Below are 21,529 nucleotides of genomic sequence, written 5' to 3' on the forward strand. Positions count from 1 at the left end.
CAATAGAATTAGGTCGTACCATCTTCTCCTGTCATTTGTACTATTGTTTGAGAAGGCTCACTGGCACTTTTATGGCTGTAGGCTCTGACATAAAATGAGTAATTTGTATATGGCTTTAAACGATCTACCAAGAGAGTAGTGTTTACAGCCACAGCATCTTGTTCAGTTCCCCCTGTAAAAAAAAAAAACATAAAAGTTGGTAATTAAACTTAAACAGCCACATTTGATGCCACCTAAAAACAAAAAGGAAAATTTTAAGAGTCAAAGTCATAAACTTTTTATAAAGGAAAATTTTTACTTAAATTATTGAAACGTTTTTTTTTTCCCCCTATGTGAAAATGCATCATGGAATAATTTAATTTATCATTTTAATCAGTATATTTTTATCAGAAGATTCTCAATCACTTTTAAAACATGCACAAAAAACACTTACAATTTTTTCTAACAAAGTAAGAGAGGAGTATTTTTTTAGTCAGTTATCATTTCAAATTACAGTAGAACACTAAATATGGCACTTCGGCTATTCAATGCCTCTTCAGTAACAAGTTAAAAGCATTCAGCTATTATTACAGATAGTGTTGGCCATTCAATGCCTCTTCAGTAACAAGTTAAAAGCATTAGGCTATTATTACAGATAGTGTTGGCTATTCAATGCCTTTTCAGTAGCAAGTTAAAAGCACTCAGCTATTATTACAGATAGTGCTACTCGATTACTCTAGTGAAGACAAATCAAGCATTTAATTGCCAGAAAAGGACAATTAAGCACAAAGCAAAAATATATCAATCATATTTTTCATGATATTACATAATTATCTATAATATTGTTATTTTTTAAAGAAAAAACATTATTATAATCACTACTTATTTTGAGTAATTACACTTTTAGTTTAATTTTTATACACTTAAATCAAACTGTAATTATCAAATAAACACAGTTTATGTATAGTAATTATACAATGAACACAAACACATTATCCAATGAACACAGTTTATGTATAGTAATTATACAATGAACACAAACACATTATCCAATGAACACAGTGCAATAAATATGATATCAATACTGAAAAAAAGTACAATCACAGTAATCACCTTTAGTAGGGACATAGTGAACAGTATAAGCTTGAATAGGAGCTAAAGGAGGAGATGGTACTGCATCCCAGGAAAGTAAAATGGCACTGCTGGAAGCGGTAATTGCTTTCAAATTTGATGGAGGTTGAGGCTGATTACCTAAAAATATTTATGGCATCATATGTATAATAAGTCAAAATGAGATACAAAACTTTTCTCAACTGATGGGAAATAATGCTGTACAGCAACTTAAAATTCAAAAATTGCAGTAATTGATTTTGTCTTGTTTTTATGAAAAATTAATATATTTTAAAGTATGATTTTTCTTTTAATTAGTAAATAATTTTACAAATGGCAAAGTTTGGGAAATAACTTTCTTTTTCCTTTTAATTTTCAGAAGGTTCCCACTCAATTTCAGAAAATATATATATATATATATACACACACACACACCATAATTTATCTATACCATGCAATTTTTCATCAGAAAACTTCTTTTTTATTTGTAATGTCAAATCTTAGATTTTGAGAGCAAACACATATAATAGAATGAGAATGGAAACACTAAAAAGTTTTAACTACAGAATTTAACTACAGCACTAACATAAGCAGTGACAACTATTACTATAAAAAAAAATTAAGTCAATTATTTTAATGAGTGGGAACATTTCCAGACAAGAGAAATCAGCTGACTTCTTGATGCAAATAAAACTTATCTAGATATAGAATAACTGATTGATTTCAAAATCAAATAAACTTGGAAACAAAAGGTGATACAAATTTGTGAAATGTCTATTGTGAAAGCTATAAATATATTTTACACAGAAAATTTTGAATTTAGTTACAAAAGCTACCAGCCAGTGATCAATCATAGCATTGAAACATAAAAGAAAGTTCTCATACTAGATTAGAAAGTTTAAATCATCTATTTTATTGAACAAGGTGCGTTTGTAGCATTGGAATATAGTTGGTTAGAATACAGTTCAAAGGCATTAGTATCATGCATACAGTGCAATGTTAGTAACTAAATTCAAAAATTTCTGCAAAAACTTTTCACAGGTTTCAGAATATACTGTTTGTTTCATCATCTTTTCTGATATTCTTAATTTTGAATTAGTGATCTGTTGGATTAATTCCAGTAGTAAGAGATTAAAAATAAAAAAAATCAGAGAGAATAAACAGTGAATAAAATTCTGGATAGCAATTTTAAGAGAGAGACGAGCACTTACTTGATGCATTTACCACTAATCTAGCTGATGATACATTAACTCCAGCTGAGTTGGATGCAACACACTGATAAATTCCTGAATCAGTAGTAACTGTCTGAGAAACCACCAGTGTGTTACCAGTTTTAAGTTTTATCCTGCCGTTAATATAAAGTTGTTCACCATTTCTTAACCAATGAGTGGAGACATCAGGTATACCTTCAACCTCACAATCAAATCTCACGGTTTGAGCAGTAGGAATAACTTGGCTTTGAGGAACTTTTAAAAATTTTGGTGGCACTGTGGAATAAACATAAATTGTTACACAATTTTTTATTAAAATAGGCCAACAAATATTTTGAAAATTGCATTAGAAAGTCTTGATTTTAACAAGGGAAGATTACAAACTGACATACATCAAAGTTAATGTTATATGGAGCATTGGATTTTTTTTATTTAATTTAATTCGAAAATTCTTAAAATTTAATTACTACAGCAAAAACTTTAAAAAAATATCACTTTCTTACAGAAGAGTTACATAAGCATGTGAGGGAAGTTTGTAATTTACTTATTTTTGCTGACAAGGGGACGAGGGACGAAGACATACTTTCATAACTTTTGAACGACCTTCCTTAATAAAGTGTAGTAACTTAACAAAAATGAAATTGTTGTTGCTTTTTATCTATTTCTTAAAACTATAGTAAAATTTATTGCTCATTCTCAAATAGCCTTCGGTGATAATAAACTCAAAATTCCATATTAAAATAAAATCAAAAATTTAAAATTTCTATTTCCTTAAAATTGTTTATAAATAAAACACTGTTTTTAAAGTCACAATGAACTAAAATATTATTCCTTCAAATTTAATAACTAATAATTGCTAATAGTTTAATAACTAAACATAAATATAGATCAAAAGCGGTTGAATCCAAAATTAAACCAATGCCAGAAAAATTGTACAAGTCAGAGTTAAATTTAGGTGGTTATTTTCATCAATCATTTTTCATACTTACATTTTGAAAGTGGCTATAATAATTCTTAAAGTATCTTACTTCGTGTATTTAATATTTGAAATGCATTAATAATTAAAATAACAATTTTTAAAAAATAAAAAAACAGAAAATACCTTTTTCACACACTAAAAATTCTTCAGAAATTCTACTATAAACTAACTCAAAAAATTTCTTTATAGTATTGTGTTTTTGCATATTCATTGTTTAAATAACAACGAAAGAAAAATTTTAAAAATACAAACTTTAAAAATTTAAAAAAACAACAAAGTTACTCCAAAATGGGGAAAAATATATAATTCTTTTTCATGAAAAACTAAAAGAACATTATTAACTAGAGATAAAGAACTCACCATGTACATTTAAGGAATATTTTTGTATTGCAACTGCCATTTGGTTTGTCTCTTTATTCACAGACTTAGCAGAACAAATGTAGGTGCCGGCATCATCAGGTTGTACTTGAGGAATTAAAAGATTGCCCTTTCCCAATAGCTCCCCTGATACAGGCTTCCCATCTATGGAAAAAAAAGCCCAAATTAAATAGAGAATCCAAAAAATTTAAAGGCTAATTTTTTTACTGAAATATTTCTTTAAAGTATTTATCAACTAAGTTTTTCAAAGTATAGTGAGGGCTGATAATCAGAAGTCACACACTAGAGGCCAATTCGGGTCATAAAAAAATCCAGGACTCTGGATCACTTTCTAAAAAAGTTTTAACATTGTTTTTAAGTAACTTCCTTTCATACATTTTCCGCTTATGATTGGATATGGTTCTTTTTCACAGATTATTTTTCTTGTCAAAATCCAGTTGAGCTCACTTTCATCAACATAATAAAACATAACTTTCAGATTTGATAAAAACTTTCAAATTCTAAGAGTAATTTCTCTGCATTTTCATTCTCTGTCCACAATTTTTCTCCTAGGAATTTCTTTTTTTTTTTCCTTTTAAATAACCAAGAGACAACATTTCCCCTTTAAAGAATGTGAAGATGACGACAAATTTTTGAGAAAAATTTTTGCTTGAGAAGGCAAAAAAAATATATACATGGTCCTTTGATTGATTTGATAACTCTATCAATCTGCATCAGAATAAACAACACTTTACTGTAAAACTACAAATAGTTTGAATAATTGAACATCTATTGTAATAAAAATATTAGGTAAGCTAAAAAAGCTGAAGTTTATTTTCAAAACACTACAATGCAGAAAAGATTCCTCATGTAAAAAGAAGAAAATAACTGATGTAAAAAATTTCAAAATCGGTTAATATCTTCCAGTCTTGCATCGCACTTAAAATTTATAAACACAGAAAAAAATGGAACATTTCTATTAAATTTTTAATGCTAACTAAACTTGTACATACTCATTCAGCGTACTAATTTTTTTTTTAAATTAATCAGTTAAAAAACCTTTTCGAAAAATGAAACAAGTCAATTATTAATTAATTATAAATAACAATTAATTTAAGAAATTTACACATGATTTCAAGAGGGGTAGAATGCAAGGAGATAAATCAAAATATGGCAGCAACTAATGATATTTTCACTATAAATTTTTGAATTTCACTGTTTTGTTGATTAAAACCTTAAATTTGTTCTTCTCCAATGATAGAGATAGGATTACAGCATATTTTTAAGGAAAACAATGCATAAATGCAGAGTTTATTTAATATAGGAAAATAATGCATCAATACAATGCATGGGCTTATTTTAAATGGGGGAAAAACAGCCATGATTATACCTTCTCTCCTCCAGCTAAGCTCGACCACTGGAAAACCATCTGCAAAACACTCCAAAATAGCTGAACTGTTACTAATGGCTATAACTTCTTCAGCAGGACTCAAAAATACTGGTGGTTGGAATTCTTCTGATCCTAAAATTTAAAAAAAATAACTCTGAATATTACAAACTTAACTTATCTTCAAAAAAAATTTTAGATCTATTAAACAAGTTGCTAACATACCTGCCAACATTCGAGAAGTAAAATAACGGAGATTTTACTAGCGACATTTTTGGACTACATGCTTAATCATTGGTTCTCAACGGGGGCGTTGGGAGTATGCTGAGGGGCGGTGAACTTGTTTTGGGCAGTAGGGGGGCGTTGGGTATGTTTTGGGCGGTAGGGGGCGATGAGCATGTTTTTTCATTCAAATTTAAAACTTAGAAATAAAATTAAGATTTATTTAATAAATAAAATTAATCTAAAATTAATATTAAAGAGAAAAAAGATTAAATTAATTTAATAAATAAAGATTATCCGATACACCATTTGTACCAGCAATAAAACGAACTTATCAGCAATAAAACGAACTTATACGGCACCTATTCTCCGATCCGAACCAACACACCTGAGCGCATGAGTCTGTACCTTTTGCCTTTGACTTATTCAAGTCATTTGGTGAAAATTGAAGTCATTGCGCTTTCAGTATGAATTTTTGATTTGACCCGTGTTTCTTATAATGGTTTTTCTTAGCTTCATTACAGTTTTTTCCCCAGCCACCAACCATATCGGTTAATAAAAAGAGGTGTCATCAATGCAGTGCCGCATACTTGAAGTTGGGATTTGTTCAATCACTGTTGAACTCTCAACTACCTATGTGTTTACTTTGTAATAAAGTTTTATCTAATGAGGTAATGAAATCTGACCGTTATCAGGAGCATTTGCAAAAAACTTATCCTGACAAACAAAACAAAAAAATGGCATTTTTCATGAACATCTTCTTTCACGCTTCTGAAGGTACCTTCGGTCTCTGGGTTACTAACAACCTCATCAGAAAAATGCGACGATGGTTTAATAGCTTCTTATAATATATCAAAATTTATTGCTAAATCTGGGAAAGCTCATACCATCGGAGCAGAGTTGATACTGCCGTTTGTCAAGGAAGTTTTAGAAACAGTTTTACACCATCCAGTCGCATCCATTGTAATAAAAAAATATCCCGTAAGCAACGATGCAGTGCGGCGACGAAATGATGAATTGGCTGAAGACGTTGAAATTTCTTTACGCAAACTTTTGATATCCAACTAATTTTCCCTTTAAGTTGATAAATCAACCTTACCAGGTAATGTAGGCTTTACTGTAGGCATAGGTCCGGTTTGTAAAGGTAGGAAAAATTATTTAAGAGATGCTTTTTGCAAAAAGCTTGATTGTAGATATCAAAGGTAAATCTATTTTTAATACTTTTAAAGATTATTTTAAAGAGAAAAACATTCCTCTTGCGAATATTATGTCTATTATCACTGATAGGCTCCTGCAATGGTGGGTAGACATTGCACTTTGGGAAAGGAAGGTACCAGATGTCTTAGCTGTTCACTGCGTGATTCACAGACAGCATTTAGTAGGGGAAAATCTCAGCAACCGTTTGCATCAATCATTGCAATATGCCATATTTGCTGTGATCAAAGTTCATTGTAATGCTCTCTACGATTGATTATTCAGACAGCTGTGAAAGAAAAACGATAAAGAATTCAATCACTTGCTACTATAACACCGAGATTAGCTGACTTTCCAAAAGCTTCTGCCTCAATAGGTATTGGAATCTTTTCGACTCTATGCTTGAGTTCCTCGAAAACAGAGATGTAGCTCTGAGAGACAGATTGCTAGAATTTAAGACTTTGACAGATTTATCTGTAAAATTTAAGGGTAATAATTTACATCTGCAAGGCAACGAGCTCAATTTGATCCCTACAAAATCAGTTATTTCTGCCTTTCTAAAAAAAACTCATTTCGTGGAAGCAGAATTTTAGTTGGAATGAGTTCAGCCAAGCAGGCGAAATTCACTCTGATGACGCACAAGAATATTGTCAACACCTTTACTCTTTGTACATGAACTTTTCTGACCGTTTTAAATATATTTTGTTCCCTAGAAGTGCCTCAATGGGTTTATGGGTTCTGAACCCTTTTGTGAATATTGAAACAGCAGAGGTTCAGATTTGCGAGGAATTGGTTGAACTTTTAACTAAGTAAACTTTGAAATGATGATCGTCTCACAGAATTTTTGCTTAAAAGTAACATCAGTCGTCTCTATCCTGAACTGTGGACTATCATTAAACATTTTTTAATTGCCTCCCCTTCCCCCTAGCTTGTCGAACGTGGAATCAATGTTGTTACAGATCTTATCACAAAAAGGAGAAATCGACTGAAAATTGTGCAACGAGGGGATTAGCGTCTTCATCTCACTAAAAGTATTGAGCCGATCGTTAAGAAATTGATTCTGAACCATTAAGTACAATCATCCCACTAACATAGTTACTTGAATGTTTCGCTGATACTACTAAATGATTTTTAACACTAAAAGGTGTTAAAAATCATTTTGGTTGTTTTTTTTAATTATCTAATTGAGAATAAATTATTTTTTTAAGCATAGGTTTCTTTGTTGTATTTTTTTCATTAAACGTATTTATTTTTATTATAACAAATAGACTGCGATTACCTGCCGCGAGAGAATTATCGAGTTAATGAGCACATTATATTTTTTAAAGAAACCAAACAAATTTGAAGCTTAAAGAAATTAAGATTTTGCTTAAAATTCAGCACACCTCCCTCCGTCCCTATGCTCTAAACAACTGCATTTTCACGAAGGGGGGCGTTGAAATGTTTTTTGCTCCTTAAGGGGGCGGCAACGTTAAAAAGGTTGAGAATCTATGTGCTTAATCATGTAAGTCAAAAGGAGAAATTCAAAATTGGAAATAATGTAAGCACTCACATTCAGTAAAGCAAAAAATATGTATACAAATTTTAATCTAAAGAAGATTTTTTTAAACCATTATTTATAATTACTTAAACTATTTTATTGTATAACAGTTGTTGAACAGCCGACCCAAATCTGGGTTTACGACTACCAATGTTCAACTCCGTAACCTTGTAATTTTAATCCTAATCCAGAAGACAAGGGAATTCTTGGATCAGTACCCCCAGAGGTATTGATTTGTTATGGGAACTTGGAAGAGTTTGTGACTCGACAGATTTAACGAGTATCGGTCACAATTTAATACACAGGGATTCTTTGGCCGGCTGGACTCGAAATTCCATTCTCACAAACATGAGTCCAACACCTAACCAACCAGGCTATCTCGGCTCCTACTTAAAACTATTAACACTCAACATACTGCAGTACTAGCTGTAACATTATCTCTAGAGGAATAGGAAGTATTTTTGCCATCAGCGGATATTTTATCGCAAAATATACATATATATATTTAAAATTTCTTCAACATAAAATTTCTTCAACAAATACAGGGAAATTTGAGAATCTACGAGTAAACAGGAGATAGTCGTAAAATACAGGAGTCTTTGTTAAAAAACAGAAGACTTAGCAGGTATGTTCTAACCATAATTTTTATAGGGTGATTACGCAAATTGTTTTGAGGATTCACCATTTAGAATCCTTAACTAAACTTGCAACAGCAAGTTTTTACTCCTATCGAATATGAACTGCTTATTTGCAAATGAAATGGGGAGAATCTGAAGACTGAAATTGCATGTGCGACTTGCAAACAGAGATTAAATTGACTTGTGTAAGTCTTAATTCAGTTCGATATGAATATTAATTTGAAGAACATGTAATATAAAGAATCCTAAATTACATGAAATTAATTGTAAATTGCTATAGTGATAAATCATTTTAATATGCAACGTGATGAGTAATTCCTTAACCACTTAAACACAAAATGTGATGTATATTTTATAAACTGTTTAAATACACTATTACTCATTCAGAGTGTCAAGGAATTTGTGTTACCATCAATAAAGAAAAATTGGAGGAGAAAACTGAAGCAATAATTCTATTATTTTGGTACTTTACTGAAACACAGTCACCCCGGTAAATTTTTAAAAGAACAATATAAGCAAAACTTAAGAATTTTCACAGGTGTATTTATGCACGGCATGTGTCGATATTGATCCAACTGTCCTCGTTCTCTTATTATATCTGCTACAGACATACGAGAAATACTCAAATCTCAACGTCGTTAATCTCAGCAGCATCTCAAAAATTATTCATTTTTCACAAAATATTACAAATTTGAAAAAATCCTGAATTTGTAGAATAAATTGGGGAATGCGGTCACTGTCTAATATATTCAGAATTTACCAAACCAAAAGCATCAAAATGGCAGATTTCCGGCAATAGGTGGAAGAATCACGTGCCTACAATATTCTAAATTAATACATCTTAATGTTCTGAACTTATTTTATTAATTAGGTATACATGTATATTCTTATGAATTAAAAGTAAATACCATAGATCTATATAAACGATTCGCCATAAACTGCATTAATTTTTGTGTAAACAATGAAAATTGCAGTTGAGAAATTTCTTTAACTAAGCCAAACATTATTTGTTTAATTATTCAAGATCAGGAAAAATATATAAAGAAATATTTTTGTCTAAAAATCTTTAAAGATTTGCATTATAAAGATCTTCTGTAATTTAAAGTTACATAATACAATTCAGTTTAGCTAACTATATTAGGCAGATGAATCTACTCTTATGAATATTTGAAAAGGAAAAAAAACAGAGCACGAAAAACTTGATTAGAGATTATGAACGTACTGGGTTCAACAGTCAGAGCTGCCTCAGAATTTTCTCTTTGTCGGGCAATATTCTCACAAAGACATTTGTAGCTGCCTTCATCACTCAGAGTAACCTCAGCGATTTGCAAGGTTCCCGAGGGTAGGATCGTATACCTAAAAATTAAGAATTTCGCATCAATTATTTGTCACCAGAAAATCAACAGGGAAAAATCAATCATATTAATGAGTTTTAAATATACAACAATGGAAAAAAAAAAAGAGATATAGTTTTGAACATTTGAACCTGGAAGATTTCGAGGAGCATTAAACATACAAAAGTAGGCGGCAATTCTCACCAAATGTTCAGCTAAATCATAGGCATGGGCGACAAATTTGTCATCTTGAATATGTTTGGCAATTACAAATTGGTAACAAAAAATTGGTAATTTTTTAATCAAATCACATGCATTAAAAAAAACACTTTTTTTCTAGTTTTATTGTTACATGCATTGTATGGAATTCAAATGCATTGCATTCAAATGAAATAAATGAAAGTGTCCGGTACAAAGATTTATAAATTTAATCGAATCACATACTTTTAAAATTAAAAAAAATTTTACTAGTTTTATTGTGTTATTATTTTGGAATTAAAAAAATATCTGAAATTTTATCAAATGCGGAAGTGCCATTTATCAGTAATCCGAAACACAAGAACACAGAAATATATACATTTAGCATTTACAAAATTTAAATTAGAGCAATTTTAATGTGCATTCACTATTTAATTCTATATAGCTAAATATTATTGATTAATACATATACAATGGATGTGCATAATCTTGACTATGAAATAGTAATAATTACGATAAACTGTAATATAGTTAACACCTCTGCAGGCGGTACATAATCAACTAAAATTTAAAAATCAACTAATTAACGACAATTTAAAAATCAACGAAAAAAATGAAAGAACGAGAAATGTACAGTTTGCGTTGTTCTGCTGAGGAAACCAATTCATTATTTTTTTCAGAGTATCAAAATTAGTCACAAATTAAAACAACAGTTGGCACTGTAGGAGGGAATAAATATAAAACAACAGATGGCACTGTAGGAGGCTGTGAATTAATATAAAACAATAATTTCATTTGCATGTCAAACAATTCCAACTGAAATATTCACACGAATTTTGTCTGTTGATTTTGTCTTTAGACTGTGCCAAACATTTATTATTTTAAAAACATAATTTCATAATTCTTTATTTCTGCAGTGCCAATTTTTGTCAAGCTTATTGATTATTTTTTAAACTTAATGAAAATAAATATCTATTTTCCTTAGCAGAACATAGTAATCCATACATTTCTATCTCCTTTCATTTTTCTTTAAATGCTTTTTCAAGTTGATCTACGGAATGAATCTTAACCCTACAATATCAGTCTACATTTTTCAAATTAGTATCAACTTTCAGACACTTGATAAAACAGTGTGCAAACATAGTCTATTGCATCAAAGCAAAACGATAGTCTTATGAGTTTAAGCTGGTAGTGGTTTTGACAGTTTTATTGCTTCTAAATGCTCAAACTTTTTTTTTATACAACTGTGGTTCAGTCATATTACTCCCCCTTCCAATTAGAAAACTGTGGCACAAAGGGGCACTTTTTTAGAATATAGAAAATGAGTGAATGGTAGAAAGGGGATCAAAATGGTTACTTCTGTTGATATAAAATGGTGGGAGGTTTTTTACATGCACAACCACTTGGGAGGATAGAAAAGAGTTATGAATTTCTATGTACTAAACAGCCAGGGGGTTAAATAAAATCAAAGCAGTCCTACTTTCAAGGAAACGAAATTGAAGGACTAATGGCTTTAATAGACCATCTATAGCAGGGGTTTCCAACGTACATAAGGCCGGGGACCGCAATTAAAAAGACCAGTCAAATGGCGGGTCGTAACTTTATNAGAAGTTTTTTCTATTTAGAATTAAAAATATTTGTGTTTTCTTTTAGTATTAAATAAAATCAAAGCTGTCCTACTTTCAAGGAAACAAAATTGAAGGACTAATGGCTTTAATACACCATCTATAGGGTATTACCAAGTACATTTGCACCTCCAATAACATAAGATAAAAAAAATTTAAAACATAACAAGAGCAGTGGTACAAACCTAGTGTTGTTTTGAGGTAGTTGGATGCCATCTCTGTACCATGAGACGACTGGTGGTGGCACAGCATTAATTTGGCAACTGAAGCGAGCAAATCCACCTTCTTTGACAGTGAGCGGTTGGGGCTTGGATGTGAAAGTTTTTGACATACCTGTATCATAATAAAAAGGAAAGCGTATTTAAATTTTAAAAAATGGAAGAAGTTTGTGTAACTATAGTCTGAGGTGCTCTCCCCTCTAAAGTGTTGGGGACAAACCCCCAAATCAAAACATACCACCCGTTTCAGAAACCAAAGAAAATACAGTTTATGCTCTTTACAGCCCACATAACTAAGATTCATCCTTTATAGCGCCATTACATGAAGTCCCAGCAAATTATGATGCAAATGGTACATGGCAATATACCACTTGCATCATAATTGCACATTATATGGCAACCTCATGTTATAACGTTCGTTTTCCTATGAACCTTTCATTTTGTTTTCATTAAACAGGGCATAAACTGTACAAATAAAATATAATTTTTTTACAAATATTACAGTTCATTTATTTCAGAACAAAAAGAAACACTCCCAAATATTTCATTGTCAGTAATTGTTTTGTAAAACTATTAATTTTAAAAGACAAAACTAAAATTATGAAAACGCAAATGGTCTGGAGTGGTGTGACATAAGTTATTTGGAAAAATGCAAATATTAGAGTCATGAATCAACTTTATCGTAAATTAATATTTAAATGAATGGAAAAAAATCAAAGGAGCTCAAATTATTATTTCAGAAGCCTCTAACAAGATTTTACAAATGTTTTTAGAAACAGAGTAACAATGTACTTACTCATATTCAACTAAAGAGTTGATTGCTCTTTAACGATATTTTATTTAAGAATATAAAGTTATAAGCATTAAATATACAACATGAAATGAAATAACTAGAAAAACATTTTCCCACCAAAAAAATTTAAAAACAAGCCCTATGAAAAAAATTAAAAGTTAAAACGTCAAGTTTCTGTCCAGTTAAATCGTAGGTTATAAATATGCCTTCTTATTTGTTAGTTAGTTCTTGTGAGGGTGTGATTTGAAAATAAAATGATTGACTAAAAAAATATTCCCTACCGAAAGGAAGAAAAATTTCTTTGAATATAAAATCTTCTTTGAATATAGAAATTTATTTTAAAAACTAAAATATGACCCAAAACTATTTTAAGTCAAAAAATTATCAAAATATTAAAAAGTGTCCACCTGATAAATGACTATGATGATTTGCCTTCTTTCATACTTTTCATCAATAACAGTCAAAACTTGGTTAATTTCAGTTATGTGTTGGAATAAATACAGTCAAACCTCAACTTATTAGTTCCTGCATCATTTTTCCTATTCATATATCTTACTTTAACAGTCCTAACCTAAATGTTATCTTTATAATGCTAAAAATGTCCATTTAGATTACTTTTGAAACTAGTAAATTCCCGTGTATATCATTTAGAAATTCTAAGTGCTTTTTATTTTTAAAAAAAAATATTAAAGTTATTTCATTTTGAGAAGAAACACACTGAGTTCTGATGCTTTAATTTCTTGAAACCATTTTAGTAACAATAGTATAAAAAAATTAAAAGCATTAAAAATTTACTCGAATTATGTGTTTCAAATAATCTTGGCTTTGTCGATAACCGGTGACCCCCATGGCGCTACGAACAAACTTAGTGCCAGTCACCCATGGCATTCAACGTGTTAAAGAAGACATTCTAATAACAGGAAAAGATCTATGTTTTAAATACCTACCTCTTTAAGATGTTAACATCCATAAAAATTGGTGTACAAAAAAAGTAAATTATTCATAATTTGTTCATTTACAAATGAAAAAAGTAGTGATAAATTAGAATTAAATACCCCTGACTTTACATGTTTTAATTACCTACCTCTTTAAGATATTAACATCAATAAAAATTAGGGTGCAAAAAAAAGAGAGGTAACTTACGAGCAAAGATCACTCTAATTGGCCTGCTGACCAATGTCCCAACTTTGTTTCGAAGCAGACAAGTGTAATTGCCTTCCCAACGGCGCTCTTTCTTTTTCTGTGAAGGTAATCTTTCACTATACAAAGAGCCATTAGAGAAGACTTTAAAGTGCTTCTCTTTTATGTCATTGTCCTGAAAAAGTAATTTTCTAAATTATATCTGAGCAACCCCTTCATTAATTAGAGGAGAATTAACTGTTACTTAATTTTTTTTAATTCAAAACCTGAAACTCTCTATTTTAAGCTTTTAGAAACTAATACAGTATACTCTTGATAACTCGAACTTCGAAATTCTTGTTATGTCAAAAAAATATTCTTCTCCTTGGCATTATATATTTACCTAATGTTAATTTGAATTCCTATGTCGAAGAGTTTCTTCTCAAAACCTTGCTATGTCGAATTTCTTTCGAAATAGAAAATGAATTTTTTCGGAAAAATCACGATGTAAGTGGATTGTAATTTTCTATTTAATACATACTTATTTTTGTCTTACTTTTAAAAATAAAATTATCATTGTTGTGCTTAGACTTTTACTCAACTATCATTACATGCATATTTATTAGTAGTTATTCTGAAGTCTCATGACTCACATTTATAGAGAGATATTTTAGAATATATTTCTTTTACTTTTTAGAACATATTTAGTTCTAAAGTTTTTAGCTCGAAAACTCGCTATCTCGAAATTTGTTTAGCACCCCTTCAACTTTGAGACATTGAGAGTACACTGTATACTGAAATTATGAAAAAAATATGGCTTAAAAGTAATTTTTATCATTTAAATTTCTAAAAAAACTACCTACATAAAAAAAAACTTTGAAAAAGCATTTTTTATTTTGTCAAGCAAAAATTTTGCACTTAATTTTATCTGATGAATAATGCTGGTGAATTTTTTTAACAAAAAAATCAACAGTCCTACATAAATAGAGACAAGGCAGAAACATATCTTAACCTACCAAAAGGACTGAATAAGTTTTCCTCTGAATAATTTTTATATCTAGACATATAAAAACATTTTAAATTTAACTTAAATATATAATTTAAAAAGACAAGTTCATAAAGATAGTAAATTTTTTGTTATTTCAATTGATCAAACTATTTAGAAGGGTTACAATATATGTCAAGCCTTTTCCATATTTTTGTTTTCATACATAAATATAGACAGAGTTAACAACTTAAATATAACCATCACCCACAAAAAAATTATAAAATAAAAGATTTTACTTTTTAGATTTTATTTCATAAAGTTTATTTTATACTAAATTACAGTTTTAATTGGAATTTATATTAAAATTCTAAACTTTAGATTACTACAGTGGGTGATCGGTTAACGAACAGATCGGTTAACGAACAAATCGGTTAACGAACACTTTCACGAAAGATTTTTGTGTTCGGATAACGAACACATATTCGGATAACGAACAATTTCAAAGAAGATTTTTTGAGTTCGGACAACGAACACATATTCGGATAATGNCCACGGCAGAAAACAAGAAAGATGGATGTAAACGAATTAAGTTTTGTCTTCGGCAGACGATTCTTCCATTATTTGTCCGAAGTTAATATTCTGCGTTCAGCAGTATAGGCTAAATACCAAATATTTGTATGTTGCATATCTAATTTAGAAGCAGCAATTGTTGTTTACTTCTTAAAATTTTATTTTTTTAATTATAATTTTACAGGGATGAGCATAATCTTGTATGTCTTTACAATTTAAAAACTCCTTGAAAAAGTTTTTTTTTTTGCAATAACGGATCCTATTTGCACAAATTCATAAAAGCGGACCCTGGTTGAAAGAATGTGAGTAATTTTTACACAATTTCACGAAAAACGGACCTTTCACAAAAAGTCTGGAATGCCTGCTATATAAAATTGCCAAAGTTAAAGAAAAAAACACAGCAGGGGTGAATAGATTATTTTATTTTAATATGGGAAGGGTTTGCAGGGGTGCAGAAAATTCTCAGAGCTAAATATTATACCAGAACACATTTTTTTTTTCTCTTCTAATTTTGCCCAAATCTAAAAATTTAGTTTTTTTTTTTTTTTCATAGCTTTTCAAAAAATTTTAGTAAGTAAAATTCGCAAATAGTTAAAATTTTTTAGATAATTTTTGCTCTACTTAAGCAGGAAAAAAATTCATTAGATTTTACATGAGTCTTGGATGAACTAGCATATGCATCAAAAATAATAGAAATCAAAATCTATTGAATTAGTAATTATTTATATATCCAAATTTATGTTCCCACTCGAAAAACTTACGGAATTCCTACGAATAAATAAACAAACCAGGATATTAGTTATTTGTGTTACATTTAACTCGACAGAAAACATTCTTCAGAACAAGAATCAGTTTCAAGAAATTTATTCTTTTACATGCCTAGAAGCAACAGTAAATAAACAGGGAGCAAGGATGGTATTTAAACCAAAAAATCATAAAAGCTTAACTTGTTTCAGAAATCTTCAAAAGTTTTGGAGAGCTTCAAATATAAAAATCAAGATAAAAATAACTGTTTTTAGAGCTGTTGTTTGCTCCGTACTTTTACATGGAGCTGAATGTTGGAACCTCCGCTAAACTGAAACAGAAAAATTTGAAACGTTTCAGAACAAATGCTAAAGAATCTTCTGACCTAAAACCATTTCAAATAAAGATCTGTTGAAAAAAAGCAAAATTATCACCCATTCATGAGGACATTTTAGAGAAAAGATGAAGATGGACTGGACAAATCCTTTGTTTAAAATGGGACATCCTTGATAACATGAAATTTACTTAGGTCACCGACGGAAAACGCATAAAAGAAAGGCAAAGATAAGTGCACAAAGATCTGTGCAAAGCAAAACTAAATGAATGAGAGGAGGCAAGGACTGACTCAGGGCAGGGATGCCTGAAAAAAAGAGACTCCAGGCTTTTTGCACCAGCTGGCACAAAGAGCATAGGTAAGTAGGTAGTTCACCAAGGCAATCATCGTTCTTCATTCCAGTAAGACTTTCTGAAGGAATAATATTCCATTCCCAATTTCGTTTTTATCAGCAAAAATTTTTGTTGTATTTTATTTTTGGTAAATAAAACAAAAAAAATTTCTTGTGCTGCCGGAATTTTTCCGAAATCTTGTTCACACGATCAGACATATTCTGCACCCCTAGGGTTAGTAATTTTTCTTTTTTTGCTGACGTGGAAATGTAGTCCAAAAGTAGCAAAAGTATGCTTACATAATATCTGAACAGCCCCTTATCCCAAGGTCTTCACTTTATACCGTACTAATATCATACATGTCAACTTCTCCCATTTTTATAGGGCATTAATCTTGAATATCCTCTTGCATCCAATATATTGGACAACATTTAGTACAATTTTATCACTTAAGAAATAATATTTTTTACAAAGTTCTTTACAAAGTGAATGTCTAAGTAAAAATATATTTGGATTTATTTACAATGACAAATCATAAGAAAAGTAAGGAATTTGATTCAATAACTTTTTAGAGAGTTGCCCACCCTTATAAAAAGAGTCTTCGCACAATTATGATGATAACTAAACTAACCTGAAATTGCCAAGATGTGTGAAGAGGACCCTCAGTTGAATATCCAGAGCAGTTCAGCAATAAATGATGATTTCTTGAAAGTATTACTTCTGGTGGAGAAAGAGCAGTAAAACCTAAGCTCAGCTTTAACGAACCCCCTGCAAAGGAAAAATATATACATTAAAAATTAAGCACTGAAGCAAAAATACATAACAATCAAGTCTTGAAAAATTTAAAATTTTTGCATTTTTGCATTGAGCATGATTCTCTATAAAATACACTCAGGAACAAGTTTTTTCAAACATTTTTTAAGTATTAGGTATTTTAAAAAAGAATTATTAAGTGCAAATAAATATTGATAGAATTGTTTTACATTGGAGGTTTGGCATGAATAAACATTGAAGGTCTAAATGCAGAACACTACTATTTACAGAAAAAGATTATTTTGATAAGTATTAAATATTATCCATCAATGTGAGCACGTCACTATTTATAATATTATTTATTATTTTTTATGCACAGCGATTGGGGCATGTTTTTTGCTATGAAAAAGAAGCAAGGCTAAGGGAATAAAAAAGAATAAACTTGGTTTTATAAATTCTTATTTATATGTAATTAAATTCGGTAAACAATAAGGTTTTATCAAATATAATCAATTACAAATTTTGATAGAGTGCTTAAAAGCGTTAATCGAGGCTCACAAAGCTAGCACCAAGAAAAGAAAAAAAATATTTACAGGTCTTACATGAGGCAAAGCTAGAATTTTAAACTATCAACATCTTTTTACCTTAATCCTACAATGAAGAATTTTTATTAAACATATTTTTCATACTTTATTTCGTTATTTTGTATAAATTTACATCAAAATAGGAGAAATATATTATTATGTTTAGCACTTTAATAATTCATAGTTATGAAATACTGAATGAAACACTGATGTCTTTTTTGCGTAAAAGGTAAAATCTTCAAAATATCACTCACTTCCAAACAAGTTTTTAAAATTATTTGCACTTTTTGCTGTTATTTGGATCCACGAAAAACAGTTATTCATCATTGAAATTCCTCAATTTAGAAAAATCGATCATTGATGAATTAATTTTTAAATATGAATGGAAAAAAAAACAACTTTTTTAGATCAAATTATTTTTGATTTAATATTTTAGTACAAAATTAATTCCAAAAATCTAACAGTTTTTTTTTTTGGTAAGTCTTAAGACTGTTTTTTATAATGAACACGTTGAATGCCATGGGGGTAACATTTCCGGTAACTCAGAACAACAATCGATACGGCAAAGAAAAAACCTCTTTTTAAAAGATTAAAATTAAGCACTTTTAAAATTAAGCACTTTAAAAATTAAGCACTTTTTACAAACCCTGAATAAAAAAAGCACCTTTAAGGGCTTTTAAAAACTTAAATCAAAAATAAGCACCTTTAAGCCTTTTCAAAAAATACTACGCACCCTGCAAAGTATATATTTGCAAGTAATTAGAGCATCAGAGAAAAATATATAAAAGGGACATCGGAGTCTCATCTGTGCCAAAGGGTTAAAGAATTATTTAGCAGAGTGCATAGCAAATTTTTTTAAGAAAAAATGCACACTTTTTAAGCTCTTTTTTACATAAAAAATTATAAATAAGGTATGCAGTTTTTGCCATACGAATTTTGGCATATGTTTATGGCAAAAGTGTATAGCAAAACTTTACCATAGGCAAAACTCCATAGGAGAATCCTATAGTAATTTTTTAAGGCAAGCCTATGGCAAAATAATTGAAGGGTTTAAATAATTGAAAAAATACCAGAAATTTAAGCAAGGAAAAAGGGTTTGTAGGAAACATTAATTAATTAACAATCAATATTATTAACATTTTAATAAAAATGTTGAAGCGAGATTTTATTTATTTATGTGAATATGAATCTCAATATGTGATTTTTAAATCGCGTGAATACAAATCTCGACATTCAGTTTTGCAAATACTCAATGTTTAATTTTAAAGTCGCATTAATACGAATTTCTATGTTTGATTTTAAAATCGCGTGAATTAGAATTCAGATGTAAAATTTTAAAGTTACTTGGCTTCAATATGTATCAAAATAGTGAAGAGCTTTAACGAAGCGCGATATTTGATATAAAAAATCGTATATATACGAAACACAATGCACTTCTTAAATCGTGTTAACAGGAATCCCGATGTGTGATTTTAAATAATGCGAATGCAATTTTAAATCACGTTTGCATTTGCAGAACAAAGGGCAAAAATGAATCTTTTCTTTCTTTGTTTTCTCGGGAAATCGATAAAGAATAACTTGCTTTGAAGAGACTGATTATTTTTTTCTTTTTTTAGTAATATTAAAAAATTTTACAAATTTTACTCAAACATTGTCCGAATGTTCGTGTATATTATACAAGTCTGGTCACAGATAATAAAAAAATTGAAATTAAAATAAAAAAATTGAGTCAGTTTTACAGTTATCAAGTCTTTGAAAAAAAAAAGTAGAAAAAAGGCATTTAAAAAAAGAAAAAATTAAAAGGAAGAAAACAGAGTGAAAAAGATTAAAAAACTGGAAGTATTTTTTGAATGAGAAAAATGCTGGGGGGGGACTAAATAGTTTACTTTAAAATTTTAACTAACTATATTTGCTCAATGATGCTAAGTTTAAAAAAAAAAAAAAAAAAAAAAAAAAAAAAAACATTAAAAAAAAAAAAAATTTAATAATAATTTGACAGAGACTTAAATACGTTAAATTTTCGAAAACAGAAGTGCATCATAATAAAGACATTTCTAAATGTTAAAATAAGCAAAGGATATAAATATATTTTAATTATAACAGTTTATTTTCCTCTATAATGTTTTTAAAAAATTAAAGATATAAAAACCTTAAATTGATAGAATTTTGAAAAACAGAGTACCATGAATTTATTTCAAAGTGTTAAAATATTCAGTACTTTTTTTTCCTTAATTGTTAATATTTTTTACATTTATTTTTCTTTATAATTAACTTCTTAATTTTTAGAAAAATGACAAGCTTAAAGTAATCAAGTTTTGGAAAACAGCAACTTTATAGGGGAACATACATAACAAAGTTTCAAAATATGCAATATTTTTTTTTTTTTTACTATTATAGTAAATGTATCATTTTTAATTAGTTATTTTTCTCTGTGTTACATATTGAAATGTAAGAAATAAGAGAAGCTTAAATTAATTGAGCTATAAAAATAAAGTGTACCAAATAAAAAGGAACATTTCAATTTAAAAAAAAAAAACAGTTTGTTCAAGCGTCATTTTTTATTAATTACCCTTATTATTATTTTTCATTATTTACATTTTATTAATTATCATTTTTTTATTACTTATTTTTTTTATTAATTATTATTTTTTAACAATTATTATTTTTTAATAATTATCCTTCGTAAATTTAAAAAACATGAAAATTTAAATAAAATAAAAAAAATTTGGAAAAACAACAAGTGTGTGTGTAAAAAAAAAAAAAAAAAAAAAAAAAAAAAAAAANAAAAAAAAAAAAAAAAAAAAAAAAACGTCGACTTTGGCAACAAAAAAAAAATTGCTCTAAACCAGTCATGTCAAAGATACGGCCCGCGATCGCGATATGTCCACAGAAAGAAGAATCGTGTTTTTTTGAGCTTTTAGACTTCACTCGATTCCTCTACGGAAGTTTTAAAATGTGCACACTACATTTATAAGTAATTTCAAGGGCAGTAGACAAGCGAGAGAGATAGACAGTAACGGCATTTCTTAGCAACAGGCGAAATCTTCGACTGGAATATACTTAGCAGCACAACTACGGATGGCGCTCCTGCCATGGCTGGCAATCATTCGGGCGTTGTAACTAAATTAAAACAGAAAACATCAGGGAATTTTGTGGGATTTCCCTGTATAATTCACCAGGAATCATTGGCATCCAAGTATTTAAAAATGGACCATGTCATGCTACCTATAATTAAAAATAGTAAATTTTATAAGGAGCAGAGGACTAAATCACCGACTGTTCAGGCAGTTTTTACAAGATTTGAACGAAAATTTTTTTTT

General features: G+C 29.3%; 1 protein-coding gene across 1 annotated transcript in view; it reads right to left on the reverse strand.

Annotated features, from left to right (window-relative positions):
- The window catches only part of LOC107456030 (protogenin), a 106,760-nt gene that overhangs the window by 26,521 nt on the left and 58,710 nt on the right, over nt 1–21,529 (reverse strand). The window contains exons 2-10 of the mRNA XM_043048318.2: nt 17,504–17,640; nt 13,929–14,100; nt 11,960–12,107; nt 9,840–9,973; nt 5,027–5,158; nt 3,640–3,801; nt 2,301–2,576; nt 1,093–1,230; nt 20–172 (exon numbers count right to left, since the gene is read on the reverse strand). Coding sequence (XP_042904252.1) covers nt 20–172; nt 1,093–1,230; nt 2,301–2,576; nt 3,640–3,801; nt 5,027–5,158; nt 9,840–9,973; nt 11,960–12,107; nt 13,929–14,100; nt 17,504–17,640 — 1,452 coding nt within the window. The remainder of the gene's footprint in view (nt 1–19; nt 173–1,092; nt 1,231–2,300; nt 2,577–3,639; nt 3,802–5,026; nt 5,159–9,839; nt 9,974–11,959; nt 12,108–13,928; nt 14,101–17,503; nt 17,641–21,529) is intronic.

The sequence above is a fragment of the Parasteatoda tepidariorum genome, chromosome 10 (genome assembly GCF_043381705.1).
Source record: "Parasteatoda tepidariorum isolate YZ-2023 chromosome 10, CAS_Ptep_4.0, whole genome shotgun sequence".
Taxonomy (NCBI): domain Eukaryota; kingdom Metazoa; phylum Arthropoda; class Arachnida; order Araneae; family Theridiidae; genus Parasteatoda; species Parasteatoda tepidariorum.